We start from the raw sequence: 20684 nt of genomic DNA, 5'->3' as shown, positions 1-20684 counted from the left end.
GCAAACTTCAGGAGTTTAACAGTTGGGTCACATGAAGTGCAGTCATTAGTGTAGAGGGGAGAGGACACATCCCTGAGGAGTGCCAGTGCTGATTGTCCGAATGCTGGAGGTGACACCTCCCAGTCTCACCTGTTGTTTCCTGTCAGTCAGGAAGCTGGTGATCCACTGACAGATGGAAGGGGGTATAGTGAGCCTTATGAGTTTGGAGTGAAGAATTTCCGGAATTATAGTATTAAAAGCCGAACTAATGTCAACAAACAGAATCCAGGTGTATGTCCCTGGGCAGTCCAGGTGTTGCAGAATGTAGTGCAGTCCAATGTTGACTGCGTCGTCCACTGATCTGTTTGCACGGTAGGCGAACTGTAGGGGATCCAACATCTGTTCTGTGACAGTCTTTAGGTGGGCCAATACCAGCTCTCTTCATGACAACAGATGTCAGAGCGACAGGCCTGTAGTCATTCAGTCCAGTGATGGGTTTCTTGGGGACCGGGATGATTGTGTAGAGTTTAAAGCAGGAGGGGACTTCACACAGCTCTGTTGAAGATATGGGTGAAAATAGGAGCCAGTTGATCAGCACATGCTTTGAGATTGAGATAGGAGGGGGAGACCCCGTCCTTGTCTTCTGTCTCTGAAAGAGCCAATTCACATCCTCTTCACAAATTGTGAGCGCAACTTGAGTGCTGGGAGGAGTTGCTAATGGAGTTTCCAGAGGTGTGATGTCAGTCAGTGTGCTGGGTTGGATGGGAGGTGTGAGGATGCTGTTCTCAAACCTGCAGTAGGTGTTGAGGTTGTTAGCCAGGTCTTTGTTTGCTTCAGTGGGAGACGGGGGGCGACTCTTGTAGTTTGTGATGTCTTGCAGGCCTTTCAACACTGACACAGGGATGTTATCTGAAAACCTGCTTTTCACCTTTTCAGAGTAGCTTCTTTTGGCTATTCTGATCTCCTTTGTCAGTAGGTTCCTGGCCTGCTTATACAGAGTTTTGTCTTCCCCCTCTGTAGGCATCTTCCTTGGCTTGTCGAAGTTTTTTGAGTTGCTGTGAACCATGGCTTGTTGTTACTGTATTTGCAGAAGGATTTTGTTGGCACACAAACGTCTTCACAAAAACTGTCAGTCAGGCTGTCAGTTCAGGGATCAAAGATACTCCAATCAGTGCAGTCAAAACAGTCTTGTAGTTCCTGCTTTGCCTCACTGGTCCATCTCTTCACTGTTTTTACTACAGGCTTAGTAGATTTTAGTTTCTGCCTGTATGTTGGAATAAGATGGACCAAGCAGTGATCAGAGTTCCCCAAGGCTGCCCTGGGTACAGAGCGATAGTCGTCCTTAAGAATTGAAAGTGAAAGTGAAAGTGACATACGGCTAAGTACGGTGACCCATACTCAGAATTCATTCTCTGCATTTGACCCATCCAAAGTGCACACACACAGCAGTGCACACACACAGCAGTGAACACACACACCATGAACACACACCCGGAGCAGTGGGCAGCCATTAATGCTGCAGTGCCCAGGGAGCAGTTGGGGGGTTCAGTGCCTTGCTCAAGGGTACCTCAGTCGTGGCTGGCCCGAGACTCGAACCCACAACCTTGGATTGGATTGTGTAGTAATGATCCAGTGTATTTTTCTCCCTTGTGGGATAATTTATATGCTGTCTGTATTTGGGAAGTTCAAGTGTTAGTTTTGCTCTGTTAAAGTCTCCAAGGATAATAAAAAAAGAATCCAGATTATTTTGCTATAAGTCAGATATTTGGTTTGCCAGGTTTTGCAGTGCTTCACTCACGTTGGCCTGCGGTGGGATGTAAACTCTGGTCAGAATGAATGAGAATTCCCACGGTGAATTAAAGGGTTTACAGTTTATGAACAGTGATTCCAGGTTTGAGCTGCAGTATTTATTCAGCACTGTGCCATCTGTACACCAACGTTTGTTAATGTAGAGACAGAGGTTCTGCGGAATCTGCTTCTACATAAACAAACGTTGGTGTACAGATGTCACAGTGCTGAATAAATTTGTGACATCTGTACACCAACGTTTGTTCATGTAGAAGCAGATTCCGCAGAACCTCCGTCTCTCATCATATCAAATGAGAAATCATTAAGAAACAACATGAGAAAAACAGGAATAAGAATCAAAACATCACAATCATGAAAATGTTCACACAAATTTCATACAGACTTTCAGACACAACATCCACAAAGAAACATTCCCACAGCGTGAGCCATGAAGCAGCATGGAGTTCTCTCCAAAGGAAACTTGTGTTTTACAAACACATCTTTTTTCCTCATGTTTACCTGAATGTTCTGTTAGCTTCTCTGTCATTTCTGCAAATGTACAAACTTGTAAAAGGCGATTTAATCTTCAGCTTCGTCTGAAAAGTGTGTGTTTGTGTGGTCGTCACGGAAATAGAAACTCAGCAGAATCATCTTTACTGAGGAATTTGTTTAGATTGTATGTATCTAAAGTTCACACAAATTTCACACAGACTTTTCGAGTTCTCACCAAAGAAAACTCTTTTTTCCCTTCTGTTTACCTGTTAGCTTCTCTGTCATTTCTGCAAATTTACAAACTTGTAAAAGGCTATGTAATCTTCAGCTTCGTCTGAACACAGTGTGTGTTCGTTTGGTCATCAAGGAAACAGAACCTCAGCAGAATCAGAATCATCACTCAGGAATTTGTTGTTCAGATTCAAATTTATTTTTTTAGACCTTTTAATTCACATTGTTCAAAGCAGCTTTACAGAAGTATAGAAACAAAATGAAAAATGAAAAAATAAATAAATAAAAAAATAGAAATAAAAAACTTATAGTTTAAAATTAAGATACTATTTATCTCTAACGTCTAACATCTGTTCTGATCATACCAGTGTCCAGGACCACTGTTCCATTGCTGCAAATGATTTCTATTCTTTATCATTGTTAGAACAAACTAGAACAAATAAGAAAATATCTTTCTTATTTTTCACCCTAAATGTTCTGACTTGTTGATACTGAGCACTGAGGCTGATGATAAAATGATCTGAAATAAAGCCCATAAAAAAGTCTTTCACCATCAGCACACAGTCAGTGTTTATGACTGTAGTTTACTTAAAACATTTTCAGCTTTCAGTTTGTGTGACCGCTTGTTCATGTGATTTCTCATCAGAAAGATACAGACTGTTAGCTGGTGTTAAACCTCTGCCATGTACAGAATCTTCTGTCTTTTACTGTTTTCTCACAAGTTGTTTTCCCATGAGAGTAGGTGAGAACATGGTGGTGATGTGTGCATTTGATTGTTAGCATGTGTCATTTTTCTAGAAAATGTGTCTTAAAGACGCTGATTAACATTCTTTTCCCACTCTAAACCTTGAAAAACATGTACAGTGTGAGAATCTGGGACCTTTATCTTTCTTTTACAAAAAGAACAAAATTTTCTGAGAACAAAAAGAAAAAAAGAACAAAGAACTGAACAGGCCCGTCACCGGAGGCAACACACAGTTCTTACGTCCTTCTTAAACAGTTATTTGCATGACAGGGATTACTCTCCCAATAGCCCAACACACACACACACACACACACACACACTGTACAAAAAAAAAGTATAAAAATCATTATTTCTATGGAAAGTCCTCTTAAAACCTAGAACCCTAACATGTGTAGGGGTTAACCCCTTCCTTGCTGTCTGCTTTCTTGCACATAATTTTCCAAATATTGCTCTGTTACAATCACACTAGTTCATTCTTGTGTTTGTATGTGTAAGAATTATTATATTGCAAGCCTACATTTGTACTTGCAGGTATACTGTATCTATTCTATTGCAATCTTACATTTGTATTTAACTTTGCTGAAGTTGTACTTCTTTGTACAGCAGTTTAATTGCAGTTGTACTTCAATGTCCTGTAGTTATGTTTTAAGGGTCAGCTTAAAATGTTTTGAAATGTTATAAGATATTTTTTAGCAAATTGGTTGGATCTCACGGATATGACATGGCACCTGATGAACATGCTGAACATGTTTCTTGCCAAAAATCTGTTTCAAATGTAAAATTACTAAATTTTTTAATAATTCATTAATCTTTGTATATTCCAACATATTTATCGAACATAGCTTTCAATAAGAACTGCTCAGTTCTGCTCAGTGAGCAACCTGAGTGGCTTTAGACATTTGGATGTCACAAGACAGAAAGTAAAACATTCTTTAAATGTTAGTTCCTGAACCTGTGTTTACTTCTTAACTGACCATGTTGTTCACCATGTAATATGGATGAATCTGATATTTTAGTGCAGCCAGATTTATTCCATACGGTGACCCACATTCCTGACCATTTATTCTGACCAGTTCAAAATTGACTTACTGCCATAATTTATAAATCTACTACAATTCTGTAAACTGCATTATTTTGTAGTGTAACTATTCGACTAATACTTGTGATAAACTGTTTCATGTAAGAAATGAAATACTAAATTCAGCACAGGACCAAAATATCGGAGTACAAATATTTTCTCCAAGCAGTTGGCTTTTATCTTTACACCACATCAGTAGAAAAACCGTAGCAAAAGAGTAGAAGACTAATTAAGAGGATTAACAGCTGGAATATAGTACCAACACTTGCCTTGCTGTGTATTTGTATATGCTTCAAAACTGAATCAGTTTATCCGCTGGTTACAATCATAATATCATAGAATCCTACAAGCATTCATCCACTCATTGTTGAAATATAATTTTAATGAGAATCTTAGCTGGATGCACGGATCTCAAAATAATAATCTACATAGAATTCAGTGCAAGTTAATATTTACAGGAATGGCAACAATTTTATTGATATTGCCAGAATTAAACTTTTACTCAAAAATCAAACATTATGAAAACAAGTTCAACAAATCAGATGTTTCAATACATCTGTTCATTACATCAGTCCAGATGATACCTGTGGAAAAAAATATTACATATATATTTTAGGTTAAATGAACCTTAAACCAAATTTAACTTATCAACTTGGCAATTATAGATTGCCTGTATAGTAGCCTGTATCCAAAAAGACATTTCAAAGGCCTTAATGCAGGAGGGGTAAGAGAGCTTAGATGTAGACCTGTATTAGTACACTAGATTAAACTTTAGGCATTGATGCTGATCCATTTAGGGAGTAGTGATATAGTGACTAAGCAGTGCTTCATGCTTCTATATGGAGTCTTGCAAAGCGGTACTGGAGTGAGGTGGGATTACGCAGAAGCACGACGCCCCGCTGATCTGCTGATTGCATGAGAAGCGTTTGTAGGAGACCCACCATACTTACAAACCCTAAAGCCTCCCCAGTTCCTGTTGCCAGGGAAAAATCACCCTGTACCACCCAGCCTAATGTCATACGGGTACAGTGAGATGATATATTAGGCAGACTTTCAGTCCATAATCCTTGTATTAAAGTGGATTTGGAAAGAGACTCAACACATACATGGCCAGTATCTGTAGTTTCTGATACATTGGGCTCAGAAAGAGAATCTCTGAGCATAACAGAAGGGCCGGAGTGTTGATTAATAGATACAAGATCAGGGTTTTTTTGCATCATAGGAGAAGGACTAGGGTTATCCTTTTGAGGAATGTTACAGTCTTGTTCTTTCTTTAGAGCAGAACAGCTCAGAGCAGCTTCACCTTTCTTGCCTCTCTTTTTCAGCTGGAGCTTTATGTGGTCTGCGTGTTGCGGTTCATTTGGACCGCTCCACTGGGGGTCATCACGCAAGTGTTGCAAGTCTTCAGTTGTTGGCACACAAAGCATGGCATGAAGTGCAGGCCGCCCCTTACTAAGAACGCACACACGCACCCACAAAATGCATTGCTTCCACTGTTCCTGTAGAGACACAGCAAGTGCAGGGCACAATGGCAAGGCACAGCGAGCAATCTGTGCTCTCCGAGTCCGTGAAGAAGGTGGGCGACACCAGACTGACAGCTGCCTCAGCACCTTACGGCTCCTACAAAGAAAATCCATAGCTTCATTGAGAAAAACATCCTCTCACTTAATACTTTAGTTTTAGTATAATATGAGCTACAAATTAGGTTTTTTATGAGTGACAGTATCCAGGTTCGCCAGCTATTGTGATGAACATTAAGTCAGATGATGTGAAAATGTGCTTTGCAGTTGTATTTGTTTTTAATGCACAAAATTATTGCCACCCATTTAAAATACAAATAAAATCATGATTATATAAACATCAGACAATAAGTGAAAAGTTTCAATTAATTTGACTCTGTTGTTGCCTTTAACCAGGTCTTGTTTCACCGGACTAAAAAAAACTAAACAAATAAAACAAATTTAGTTAAACAAATTCCATTGTTATTCATTATGATAGAAAATATACATACATACATACACACACACACACACACACACACACACACACACACACACACACACACACACACACACACACACACACACACACACACACACACACACACACACACACACACACACACACACACACACACACACACACACACACACACACACACACACACACAATGTCCACTTTTTGGTGTGTGAAAATACCAGAAGATCTGCAGATTCTATTCGAACCAGAACATGTGGCACCAACAACCGTGCCACAATTAACATTGTAGAGATCTCAGTTTTCCACATTTTAGTGTTTGATGTGAACAGTACCTCAAGATTTTGACCTGTATGTGAATGAGTGTACAGTATGCACGGTGCTGCTACATGACTGCATTATAAAGACCAAGCTATCAAAATACTGTTGTTCACTATCCAACTATCTACATCCAACTCAACACAGTAATTATGAAGCAATTTTAGCAAAAAAAAAAAAAAAGCCAAAAAAGAAAGAGATCAGATCCCAAACATGAAACATTGACAAACAAATACCTGAATGTTTATCGATTAGTTAACTAGTCTATACAATATCTAGATTTCAGTGTGCTCATAGTGGACCAACAGTTTATGTACTAATATCTCTCTCATATTTATTAAACAGAGCTGGAATTTAAGATTTGAAAGAATTAATATACAGCTTTAAAACTACTTTACCTCAGTACAGTTAAAGCAGATGCTGGGTTTGGGCTTTCTCCTGAGAGTGATGGCACATCTTTCATTTGAATTGTCTTGGTGTCTTGTATGTCTTCATGATGTTTCACTTTCTCCTCCCATTCCTCTACCAGCTGTTGCCAGAGGCATCGGAAAGGAGCCACACATCCATATTTGATGTAGTTTGTCCGTTTGGAAGGCGGGTACCTGAATGTAACCACAAAAAAATGGCAAATATATCAATCACTGCAAAATTAAACTATATCATCAATAACAACAAAGCACAACACCACATTTCAGAATGCTAGGTTTCAGCTAAGACAAGAATTTCTAAAAGTGTTATGTCCTGTTTAGGAAGCTTTTAGAACATTAATAGGCTCCAGAAAAGATGCTAATTACTGCTGAATCAAAAAGGGTGGCAATAACAATTCAACAGTAATAAGACAAGGTGTCAGAAATGACATTTTTTAAATTAAGTTTTTGCACCTCTTAAACTTTTCCAGTAGTTCAGTCTCCTGCTGCTCCTGGAAGCGGACACCTGCAGGGCAGTCTGGGTAATCATGGGGAAAGTGGGGCATGCTTCTATTCTGGAAGTGTTTTAAACTCATCTGGAGACCCCCAACACGTACACCACAGTACACCTAATACAGGTTTACATAGGTCAAGGGAAAAAGAGTACACACACTATATGAATACCTGAAAGATTCCATAGTTTAAACAATATCACTTTAATCCCACACTTTCTAACAGGTCTGATGTTATAGCATTGAAATGCTGGAGATGCTAGTATGTCAAACACTTTTAAAAACAATTTGTGGGTGGTAATAGTAGTTGAGAAGGTTAACTCTGAGATAATATCAACTTGTCTGTAGTTTATTTACATTTTACAGGTATTTGACTACAAAGTACACTAAACTTTACCAGGATGCCAAGTGTTTCTACAACTGTATGTATAAAAAGAATGTTGTCTTTACCAAAGGTGTCCAAAATGCCATGCCCCAACCCTTGGGCAACAGCAAGTCCCAACCGGATCCCCATCCAAGCCGCTCCTCTCCCAGCTGTTTTCCTGCCTGGTTAACCAGAAGAATTGGCACTCGGCCTTGTGCAGGGGTTGGCAACCTCGAGCCTGGAACTAATAACTCCCTCTTCATCCTGTTTAGATCCTGACACATACACACCTTTATTTCACACTGAGCATGTGATTTTCACTGTGATTAATGTACTGAGTCAATGGGAGTGGTTTAATAATGTACAAAATGTTTACTTGGCAGACTTTCAGCCTGTTAATTCCAATTAATGATTGCTTGAATGCCTGAATCTATTTGAGAATTGTTGTGGACCATATGCATCCATTCCTGTACAATTTATTTATCTTCTAAAGGCTAATTCCTGACTGCACCATGCAACAAAGTAAAAGTTGTCTATTAGTCTTCCCAGTAACCAGTTCTGAATACAAGAGAACACCTTTGGGATGTGATAACAGGAGATTTAGAACATAAATGGGCATGAAATCTGCAAGAATTGCATGATATAATCATGTCAGGGTGGACCAGAATCTTGTGGCAGGAATTCCATGAAGATTTAAGTCTGTTTTGAGAGCAAACGTATGCCTTAATACCATGCTCAGTGAGTGTATATTACACATACACACACAAAATAAGCTATACATGCAAAAACAAACTATATGGATGTGTGTGTGTGTGTGGAGTGAGAGCGAGCACTACCTGTTCTGAAATCTTGTTGCTTGTAACATTCTCTCTGAGAGACTTGTCCCACAGAGCACTCTGAGCACAGAAAGAAGGGACTCCTTTAAGTATCAAATTTCTTCTTTGTTCTTCATCAACACCTATGACGCACAACAAAAAGTTTACACATTTCAAACCAATAACAGGAGTGTGGTAATGAAAAGGAAAGTAGATCTATTAATAATGATAGAGATCATTTAGATTTAGACATCTAGAGATCTACCAGCTCCAGTTATACTAAAGAGGAGACGCCAATTGCATCTAGTCTTTTGCATCATTACAACATTTGTATATTTATAATCACACCCTCCAGTGTCACCCATATGAGGATGAGGTTCCCCTTTAAGTCTGGATCCTCTCAAGGTTTCTTCATTACAATTCAAGGAAGTTTTTCCTCACCACAGTCACCTCAGACTCTCTCATTGGGGATAAAGACAAACATTTAAATATAACTAATATTGATCTTGAATTTTGTATTATATTAAACTTTGTATTATTCTTTATAATAACATTTTGTTCTATGTTTTTGTTCTGTAAAGCTGCTTTGAGACAATTTCAATTGTGAAAAGCGCTATACAAATAAACTTGAATTAAAAAAAAAATAATAAAAATGTCCAAAAACATGCAATGTATGTACCCGCTTTAAACAATTTTTACAGTTATTTTAATGATTATTTGCATGGACAGCAAATGTATTCATTTAAAATGTAAGATGTATTCATTTAAAATAATACTAATGGAAAGGTAATGCAAAAATAATGATACTGCCAAGCTCACTGATCAAGCACAGTGGAGGTAGTGTCATGGATTGTGGGTGCACAGATTCTTCTTAATGAGCTTGCTCATCTTTATTGATGATGTAACCAGTGGTGTAGTCTAGTTTTTTGTAGTGAGGTGAGTATACTGTGATCCCCCCCCCCCCCCAGCCTCATGGAACACCCCATAGGCACCACCACACTCACTAATGCATAAAATATGCATCTACATGTAATTTAGAGCATTATTAAAGACTGCTTATGTGTTATCAACATTCCAATTTATTATAAGCAACAAAAGACAGTCAGCTGATAAAACCTGTGCTCCAGGTCCTATATTCATATAACATTTAAGGCTACATGTAGCTGTTAAAGGTAAAGTTCACCCAAAAATGAAAATTGTGTTATTTCCTCACCCTCAATTTGTTCCAAAACTGTACGAGTTTCTTTCTTCTGTTTAACACAAAAGATGATATTTTGAAAAATGACAATTTTAATTTTTGGGTGAACTATACCTTTAAGAGCTACATTTAGCCTTAAATGTTATATGAATGTGGGACCTGGAGCACAGGTTTTATCAGCTGTCAATTTTCAATGCACATTTAAGAGTGAACAATAAACATTTGTTCAGTTTTATCACCAACACTCTTTCATTGCAGAATATTATGAACTGAATGAACTGGTAGTTTACAAAGCTTTCCAAATACATTTGTACTTGGGCTTTGGGTGAAATGTCACCTGAAGCTGCTTCAGCTTCAGGTGCAGGCTTCCGAAAACACTCAGAGTGTAGTTTGAGTCTGCTTTCGTTTCATGTCTTCTTTTACATTAGTTAGTTAATTTCAAATTTGTGCCAAAAAACACCACCAAGCAACTGATTTTCCTCCTTGGTAGGTGACGTCAGATCAGGTCACAGGCCACGGAAGCCCCAATGGTCCAAAAACGTTAGTGATTCACAATCGCAACCACAGTCTGTGTTCGCAACACAGACGGGGTGAATTTATGCATGAAAGTTCTGTCACAAAACGATATTGTTACGTATCCTCATGCTTTTTAAATGGGTATACAGAAATCCTTGGCCTTTCCTAGTGGGTATACGGCGTATACCTGCGCATCACGTAGACTACACCAGTGGATATAACTCATAGCAGTAGCCGCAGAATCAAGTCAGATGTCTATAGAAACATCCTGTCTGTCAATTTACATGAATATAATTTGGAGTAATTTCATCATGCAGCAAGACAATGACTGAAAATACACTGCCAAAGAGGAGACCAAAAGGAAAAAGTGTGGTACAAGCCTAGAAAATAAGAATGTCATAGATATTATATCAGTGAGTTGCTGGTTTGTTTCAGCTATTGCAAGCAAAGGCATATGCATAAAATGTTCCAGTAATTTTGCTCATCTACAACCAGCATGGTCTGCCACCAAAGGTGTGATGTTTCAAGTTGTGTAACACATGGGTGTAAATATTAAAAAAATGGAATCTAAAATTCTAATGTCATGTATTCATCCTCTGATCTCCATAGCACAATATCTTCAGTGTATAGCCAATACAAAAGAAATGGCCTTTGTCATTTAATATGTTTGGAGGTGACTATTTTGGACAGAGCTCTCCAAAAAAAATAAAAAAAATAATAGTTAACTTTTATTAACTTTCATTCATTAAAATACTGCAACACTGGTACATACATCATTATTAATACAAAGATTTATCTAGAATCCATACCTTAATAATAATGAAATAACACTCAATTTTGACTTTTGGCTTTGTAGTAGATTTGGTCAACGTGACCATCAAATTTATCAGATCTTTTAAAAATGTAACAAAAATCAAGCATTGCGTTAGTTCTGGCAGGCCACGTCGTCAAGCGTGCATTGGCTGTTAATCAGCTGTCCACGACCCACACCAATCCGGTTACGACATCCATATTACCCGACCATTTAAATTCCCATTCATAGAGCCGTTCTGGCACTTCACTGCTGCCGTGATCTAAACTCCCTCCTCCAACCCCGACTCCACCATGCCATGCCGTGTTCGCTGTACCAGTTTACGTCTTAAATCTCCACATATTTTTCTTTCTCTCTCTAATTATTTAATTGTCTATCTATCCATTCATTTATTACTTTCCAAAAACGTGTAAGCGAGCGTATGCATGCTAGTGTTATACAGGGGGTCTATTCTATTTTCTAGTCGCTGCTCTCCCCGCTCTGTCCACGCACGCGCATGGATGGGCGCATGGATTCTTGCCCAGAACAGAACCATACTGCCATACTTGCCCAGAACAGAATGATACTGCCAACACTAACTGTTGCATATCATCTAATAATTCCTTTGTGACAAAGTGGTCCTGACAGAACTAAAATCTTGCATAACCCAGGGTCTCAGAAAACAGGAGTGAGCTTTCTCACTATGGGAAAAATCTTGGGAGTAACAGATGCAGGAAGTACCAATAACGTTATTTGTAAGTTGACAGACCAATCATGGCAGAAGGTCCCTTCTTCATTCTTTGGATATTGGTTTCTTGTAATCATTAGCAGGACTTTTGAGAATCTAGTGCCTCGACACTTTTCTCCTGGGACTTCTACAGAATGTTGAAGACGGCTGCCTCTATTTCATCGTTCTACACACATAAGAATCCTTTACAGCCAAAACTGTATATATTTTTTATCAGTCTTAGTGTGCAACTGTAAGTGTGGTGAGATACCTCACTCCTGAAATCAGAGAACTGGAACACATAACATAAAATTCTCCTTCAAACATTTGTTTGGAATTTCACTAGGGGATAAGGACAGTATTGAGAATGTGCTAATAAAGTATTCCAGTAAATTGACTGTACATAAACAAAAAATTTAAAATTCTTAAAAAATTAAATACAGGGACATAAGAGGTGAAAAGAAATCACAGGACAAGACATAGCAAGCCAATAACAGCTCTGTAAAATCAAGCCTATAAAATTCCCAATGCCCAATACCCCACTACACAATGTCCTTGTGTAAAATACCCTTGAAAGGTGCCCAAGAAATGTCTGTCTTTGGTAAAATGCACCGTCAGAACCTCTGGAGTTTAAAAATGCCTTCCACAATCCAATGAGAAAGGTGCTGACATAAAATAGGTTGACACCTATAAGAATCAGCCAATGAGATGGAAAGTTTGTTTCCTCAGTGTTTGTTTTTCAAATATAATGACCACAGCTATGGCAATGGCACTAATCAGTCACAAACAATGAAGCACCTCCTGTACCAATTAGAAAAAGACGCAGGAGATAGGAATCCCTACCCAAAATCATGCCCCACAGAGCATGGATGAAGCAAGGTCTCTTTTTACTTTCGCTCTGCCACCCACAGAACTAGCAGTCACGATGATGAAAGAGACCGCCCAAACCCATTTAGGAAAAACAGGAGTAGAAATTTGTCATAACAGGTTAAATTTCTTGATATAGCCCAAGCAAATTATAGGTCATTCGCTGTAACAATGAATACATCGACTAGCAAAAACAGTGGCATTCTGGGACGTACCCTGATGGGTCTTGTTGAGGATAACTCCCAGTTTCATATCCTCAGCAATGCCATGATTAGTCTGTGAACACTGTTGCTTACAAGCTGGGTTATGGCTGAGGTGCTTCCCACAGTGAGATGTACAAAAACAAATGTTTAAATAAGATCTGTAAATTGGTGAAATATTGTTACAGGGCAGATGTAGCCTGAATAATACATTCCTGATTTGCTTACACAGTCACATTAAACAGCAGACAGACAACTTGCCAGAAAAATTCATGTGGTATCCAGTTACTCTACAATGTTGTAAATTTAGTGGTAAGATTAACAAATCGTTCGTGAGGTATGTCCTCACAAATTTATGCGCGGTGTATGTAACGTTTTCATGAGTGATCACCTTGGGACAATTGAAGGTCTGGTGGAGCGTTTCTCTTTTTCACAGACAAAGACAGTCTTGGGTCGTCTACAGTCAGCCCTAGAACACACCCTGCCGGGAGCTCAGCCATAGCGTCTATACCTAAACAATTTTAAACAACAAAATTTTTTAATATTCTTCTAAATGAATCAAAACATTATATAATTGTCTATATATGAGCTCAATTTGCTGCACCAATGGACAGGACAAAAAAAGCTAATAACTGCTTGATTCCTGGAAGGTAAGTGTGAGATGGCAATAAAAAAAATATATACCCCTCAGCAGCTGAAAAACATCTGCTTGCTGGCGATGTAGGGACATGGTATCCTCATCCTTACACACCTCTGGCCACCAGAAAGGGGACGCAGTTGATTTGTTAATATTCTAAAAAAAAAAAACTATTATTTTTAGCAATCTTGTAAGACCAGCTTACACATCAAGGCTAAAAGAACTAGCCTCTGTACTGAGGCATCATTAAGAGTTAACGCTTTACTGCTCAACATGCAACTCGTCTCACCTCACACTGAGTTGCTGGTACAAGTATCTCAGATAGCACAGAGTGGGAGAGCGGACCTATTAGACGATACCGTACTATTTCCATGGAGAGATCACTGTTAAAAATAAAAAAAGACAATAAAATACCATATAGAACTTCCATTCAGTTTTTTTTTTTAAATATACATGTGATGCCACTTTAACTGCTCACCTGATCACGATCTCAGTCTTGCAAGACACCCAACTAACAGGAGTCGTAATTGAGCGAGTGCCATCACCCACAATTTTTTTAGCAAGATAGTCCTTATTTTCAGCTTCATGTTTCCTCTTTCTTTTGGTATTCTTTGGCTTATAGATTCCGTCAGAAGATGCAGGTGGTTTTTCTGCCAGCTTCTCTGAGGGGACAGCTTTCACAAGAGCAGGAGCCACCGCCTCAAAACTCTGGCACACTGCCTGCAATTCTGGTAGAATATCCTAAGATACACACACATAGCAAAATATGCAGTTGCTTGCCACTGTATTAGATGCACCAACCATATGGCCAAAAGCATGTAGACACCTGATCATCACAAACTATGTGCATGCTGAACATCCCATTCCCGCTTTACTCTTCTGTGATGGCTTTCCACTAGAATTTGGAATGTGAGAATCTGTGCCCGTTCAGCAAAAAAGAGCTGAATCGGTGTGGTAAGGTAATGTAGTAGACATAGAGTGCAGTCCCATTACAGGTCCTGCCTTGCAAACACATTCCCAGATCCACACAGGTGTCTCAGGATCCTGTTTGGACCATTTGTCATTTCAAGTCAAGTCGCTTTTATTTTCATTTCAACCATATATAGCTGATGCAGTACATAGTGAAATTAAATGTTTTTCCAGGAACAGGGTGCTACATAGAACAAAAAACAGTTAAGGAATTAAAGTTGTGCATTGTGTGCATACAGTGTGAGACAAAAGAGTGCAAACAGACAATAGCACTGACCAGTACATTGTGACTTTTAAAGCATCCTTTCTCTCACACTGTCCCATTACTATATTCCAGGGATCACATCGCTCCAACACCCACTTTTGAGTAGCTTTCCTAAAGGTTCATAAAATATGTTTAAATTTGATCAAATCAACTCAATCTTATTTAAATTTCCTCCCTAACAAATTCATAGACAACCCATACCTTTCCAGTGCTGTACCAAATCTGACTTCCTGGACTAATCAAACTCCTCCACATACGCATGTGCATCACACAGTCTAATACAGCTATTCATCAATCGCTTTTACACACAGCTAGCACCAAGACCATACATGGAAGCATTATATATTCTGCTATATTCCTGTATCTGCCCGCACTTTGCACATCCTGGACTGCACCATGATTCCTCCAATCCTCTAGCACTTCTTAACTGGTCCCACTATCTCTCAGGGTATATGGAAGGCATGCAAAGTCCCAACTATTCATGAATACTTATATTAGCACCTTAAAAATGTGTTGCCTTTGTGCATTTCTTATTATATTACCTCCCTATCAGTGTTTTGTAAATTGATGATATTCTTAGTAGTGACCATGTGATCCAGTATTTGGATGCATTTCGTTAACATCAAAGCAGCTCTGTAAGTCGCTGGATAAGAACATCTGCTAAATGTCATACTACACTAACCTTGGCAAGCCACATCTTCATGGATGTTGCTTTGTGCACTGGGGAACTGTCATGCTTCCAATAGAATTTCCTTAAGCCTAAATCTTTAATGTTAAAAGACATTCAAGACAATTGTGTACTTTGGGGCATCAGACTGGGAAAGAACCACATATGGGTTAGATAGTCAGGTGTCAACAAACCTTTGGCTATGTAGCATACCATATGTTGCGTACCTTAATAATAATAATAATAATAATAATAATAATAATAATAATAATAATAATAATAATAAAATCTGTAGTAGCTGAATCTCTGCTGGTGCTCTTACTAATTTGGTAGTAACTGTTGTGCATAATTAAAAATAAGGTAATATTTTGGATTGTGTACACACTGTACACTGATATTTCCAGCTAGTTTTAGAAAATGTATATATTGTTCAGAATGGAATAGTATTGGGAGTTACCATGCAGTAGCAAAAAATGTTTTAGGATGAGCTTCACTGTAGTCATATGTAACTACCTACTACTATGCTTACTAATGGTTCATAGATTCAAGGTTTACTGGTAAAATGTCAAATTTAGAAAATCTTTGTTATTCAATTTAGCAAGGAACATAAAACAAGGAAGAAAGGCTAGGAAATGCAAACGATTGTACCTTATGAGCAGGTATAAGGGATGTGTACCAACTCTCTCATCAGTGTGTACACACACAATCACACACTACCTGTTTGAGGGAGGGATGTGCCCAGATCCACAGCTGTCTGTGAGGTGATGTATTACAGCAAGGCCTCCAGAGGAAGTGCACAGGGCCCAGAGGTTGGTGAGGGTACTGATCAGCCTTGTAAAGCATAACTCTCCCCTCTTTCTGCCCTGACACACACAATGCTGCTGCAAAAGTTGGGCCTGCAATGAAACAAAAAAACAAACTATTGTCAACTATGAAATAAGATCATGCTTAACGTTATAATCTTAAAATATACTGTTGCTGCTTTTTACATCATACGTTTTGCATGACATGACATTTTGCTCAGTTTTAACTTAAATCCAGGCAATGTACAACTTTGGGATTTTTGGTCTACTACTGCAAGCTTTTGCATAAAATGTACATTTTTATTCAACATGTGTGTAGGTGACCGTGCACTGCACTAGCAACAGAATTATATGGTGCTTTGTGCTGTGTCTACTTTATTTGGTTCTGGAAAGACTGTCTGTCATCCATTCATCCTAAAACATCCATCTAGAAAAAAAATCCTACCAAAGCCAGATCATGAAACACTTGTAGGTCATCATGTGTCATCAATGTGCATCATACCACCAACACACACAATATAAAGCCAAATATTTTTGGACACCTGACCCTCACACCTCTACATATATTTTTTTTTATCATCCCATAAGAATTTTTGCCTTACTTTTGCTGTTACTAATCTCCGATAGATTTTGGAACATGGTGGGGGGATCTGCCCATTCAGCCCTAAGGGCATTAGAGATATTTGGCACCGATTTTGGTCAAAAAGCCCTTGCATGCAGAAAGCATACTAGTTAACCTCAAAGGTCTCCAGTGGGGTTGAGGTCAGGCATCTGTTTAGGCCACCTGAGTTTCTCATGCTCCTTTCTTTGAACACAGGCGCACGGTCATGCTGAAATTTTTGCGTGTTGGCTTCTTAGTTCCAGTGAAGAGAAAATGTACTATTACAGCATACAAAGACATTCTATATAATTGCCTACATTAATTCTGTGGTAACAGTTTGAGGAAAGCCCACTTATTGGAGTGATGGTCGCATGTCCACAAAAGACACATGGCCATAAAGTGTGTGTGTATTTGAACTGACTAAAATGTGTTGTATTTAAACATAAATATTAAATATATAATTTGTTTTTCAAAAGACAACGGGGAGTAGTTCACCTCTGAGGATTTCCAAGTGACCTCAGTGTAGCACATATGAAACTGGGACTTTTAAGTGTTATGCAAGTTTAAAGTGGTAATTCTATGGTATTGTGTTGGAGCTTTGAAATGCTGATAAATATACACCTGCATCTTTGTTAGTGAGCCTGGAGAGTGCATTCAGTAGTTGTTCCTCTGGACCAATGAGCTCCACGCAACAATAATATGAGAGGTCCTGAATACAAGAAAAAAAAAAGGTAAAAGAAATAAATAAATGAACCAAGAAAGAGAAAGCAGAAAAAATGTGAATGAAGAACAGCTTGAGACATTAATGCTATAACTAAAAGTGACGGAGACAAACAGCAAGCTGACCTGCAGCAAACAGCCAGAATTCATGGCCCTATAGCTGGCTCTGTAGCACTTGTAAGTGGGTCTATCTCCAAGACAGTAGCCCCATTTCTTCAGCATGTGAAAACGCTTGGCATGCCAGATATGAGTCTCTAACCATTTATTTTTACGCTGACGTCGGTTGAACTCCAGCAACAAGTTACCATGGCGGCGGCGGGCACGCCGACTTTTAGTCTTTGACAGCTCCTTTTTCTCTTTCTTGCCTGCCTGATGACTCTTCTCCAACTAGAAAACAGATATGAGGTCACAACACTACAAGCAGATTATATTCACACAAACAGATATTAAAGTAATGCAATAAGACAGAACAGTGTGCACATTACCAGAATTTATCACAAGCAAAAACATGCAGTAAAGCAGAGTAAATCCCACAAATTGACAAAAAAAAGTTATCTTTTTCATTTTAATCATTATAATATATCATTTTCACAAAAAGCTGTTTTTCTGCCACACAATGCAGTCTGTTTGCAGTAGGCTACTTTTATGCAGTCACAGGTTTTAGATTTAAAAAACAAAATTACAGTTTCATTTTATAATCTCAGAGATTAATTATAAGCTTTCTAATTTTAACATCGGGTGGATGAGGTTTCTAACCACACAACAAACAGAAAATTACGTTCCATACTTTAAGGGCTTGTCACAAAAATACCTACCAATCTCTGTGCCATATCTCTAAGTCGGCACGGCAGTCTCTTGGTGTTGTGGCTCATGGCTCTTCGGCGCATGTGCTTCGGCAGAGCTCCAAATACATGAGAGCTACCTGTCGTCTTTGTGACAGCCCTCAACATGGCATTGACTTCTGCAGCTCGAGCTTTGGCAAAGAGTGATGCTAGAGAGAAAACATTAACATTAACATGCAGCAAAAAAGAAAAACATAACTAGTACACAAAAATTGAAAGGGCAGTGAAGAAGGAAGATATATATAAAAAAAAAGAAGACAGGTAGGATAACTATAAGTTTAAATGCTGTTTCACTGTCTGTATCCTAACCAGTGATGTATGTAGGCAGTGTATGCTCATGTCTATCCTGATTCCCCGTCATCCAGCTGCTTTGGTGCTCTTGTGGCCCCCTCATGTGCTGCTGCACACAATCAGAACTCCGACCTAAATATGATATATTTCAGAATTAGCTCAAAAGCTAAAAACATACAAGTATTTCACAACTTTTCTTAAACAAACCTGTGCTTTCACGACACTCAGAGAAAGTCACGTTACTTGGCTGATTTCTCATTTTCTTGTGTCGCATTCTGCCTTTGGCTCCCGACATCTAAGACAAAAACAATGAACACATTTTAAACTTTGCTGGGATTTCGCACACTGGTGTGTATATATATATATATAACATATATGCCTATGTCTAGCCACTTAAATCGCAAATACGTGCGAATGTAAAATACATTTTCTGAATTATAACAACTGTGTACATCAGACATGAATGTACAATACTTACGGTGTATTTTGGTTGGATCAGGAAAACCTAACTAACTAATAGTATTGAATTAAGCTGTGCTTCACTACTGAGCACACCAGCTACAAGACACAGCCATAAAAACACGTGTAGCAGCACTTCCGGTACCTCCTGCTCATGGGTAATGTAGTACTTCGCTCGTGTGCTCCCTTCACTTTTTTTTTTTTTACTACATAATGCATAATTACACTATTACAACCTCTGGTTGCTCATTAGTGATCATTTAAATTCAAGAGATATTTAAGAGGGTATATATTCCTGTATTGCCGCTTCGTAAAAAAATGTCCACTGTTAAAAGTGCTATACAAATAAATTTGAACTTGAATTGCATCTCTATTGAACCTTTGGCATCTAGTGTTTGTGTGTAATTAAAAAAAAACACACACACAATTTGGAAGGATATTTTCACGCTAGACTTTTTTCAGACTAGGCAAAAACACATTACACATTCCCTGCCAAAGCTATAGGGACTGCAAATTGTATTCATAAAAGAGATCCAATGAAACATGATTAAGCAGTCTTGTATGTGATTGTGATTATATTCAGGAATTGGACTCTGTTTTTTTCCCCTCACTTCTGATTCAAGTTTGTTTTTGAGCCCCAGGGGGGAATAAGATGGCATGAAAGGACATATCTCTCCTTCTGTTCCCTGCCCTTTCATGTGAGACACCGGGATTTATACAAAGATGACACACACCTAGAGAGACGTGGGCTCTATAGCTACCCCAGTCTAGTCTAATATATAGCATGAATAATAATAATAATAATAATAATAATAATAATAATAATAATAATAATAATAGCAAAGCAATGATAAACCTTAAACACAGAGACTGAATCACAGACATAAGATAAAAACAAACATGTTATGGCAATGTTAAAAGTTGAAATTAATAGCTATCACAAAACAAAAACACAGAAGTTGAGCAAGTTATTCATCAGGCGTGTGTGGGTGTGGGTGTTTGTTAGAGAGAAAAGAAAAAAATAAATTTTATGTTTACAATTTACAATAGATAATAACATTGGTGCACAAACTCATCAAAACTAAACAGTTAAAGACTAGAAAATGACCAGGTAGTTTTCCCCATCTTTAAACTATGTGACCTTTTTGAACATATTTAAAATGTGTTCATTCATTCATTCATTCATTCATTCATTCATTCATTCATTCATTCATTCATTTTCTACCTCTTTATCCGTACTTCTCAGGTACATATTTAAAATAAATCACAAAAATAAAAAAAAAATTAATCTAGAGAAGGTAATTATATTATCCAACTAGTTCTTTAGCAATGCTCATATTTATGTTTAGTGTTCATTCTATAGTTTGATTAAAAAATATTGAACTCAACATCAGAATATGGTGATAAATTTGGGTTACACCTTTAA

The 20684-nt window shown here is 38.2% G+C and overlaps 1 protein-coding gene across 1 annotated transcript; it reads right to left on the bottom strand.

Annotated features, from left to right (window-relative positions):
- Positions 1 to 4674: 4674 nt before the first annotated feature.
- pop1 (POP1 homolog, ribonuclease P/MRP subunit) lies at positions 4675 to 19425 on the bottom strand. The gene is made up of 16 exons (XM_027177121.2): positions 19278 to 19425; positions 19007 to 19094; positions 18818 to 18931; positions 18482 to 18657; positions 17793 to 18053; positions 17568 to 17655; positions 16260 to 16438; positions 14120 to 14382; positions 13931 to 14024; positions 13689 to 13797; positions 13396 to 13515; positions 8728 to 8849; positions 7978 to 8166; positions 7490 to 7644; positions 7007 to 7210; positions 4675 to 5933 (listed from the first exon to the last, which is right to left on the bottom strand). Exons 2-16 carry the CDS (start codon positions 19092 to 19094, stop codon positions 5141 to 5143), a joined length of 2955 nt encoding a protein of 984 aa, XP_027032922.2. The 5' UTR covers positions 19278 to 19425; the 3' UTR covers positions 4675 to 5140.
- Positions 19426 to 20684: the final 1259 nt, after the last annotated feature.

This window comes from Tachysurus fulvidraco, chromosome 25 (assembly GCF_022655615.1).
Source record: "Tachysurus fulvidraco isolate hzauxx_2018 chromosome 25, HZAU_PFXX_2.0, whole genome shotgun sequence".
In the NCBI taxonomy this organism is placed as follows: domain Eukaryota; kingdom Metazoa; phylum Chordata; class Actinopteri; order Siluriformes; family Bagridae; genus Tachysurus; species Tachysurus fulvidraco.
The sequence above is the reverse complement of the archived record's forward strand: the minus strand, read 5'-3'. Positions and strand labels throughout refer to the sequence as shown.

Excerpts from the sequence above, each read along its gene's own strand:
- pop1 (XM_027177121.2), bottom strand. The coding sequence starts at position 19,094 with ATGTCGGGAGCCAAAGGCAGAATGCGACACAAGAAAATGAGAAATCAG. Across the intron at positions 8,850-13,395 it reads AGACCTTCAATTGTCCCAAG|GTGTTGATGAAGAACAAAGA; the intron begins GTGATCACTCAT and ends TGTGCGTCATAG. Across the intron at positions 8,167-8,727 it reads GCAACAAGATTTCAGAACAG|GATCTAAACAGGATGAAGAG; the intron begins GTAGTGCTCGCT and ends TGTATGTGTCAG.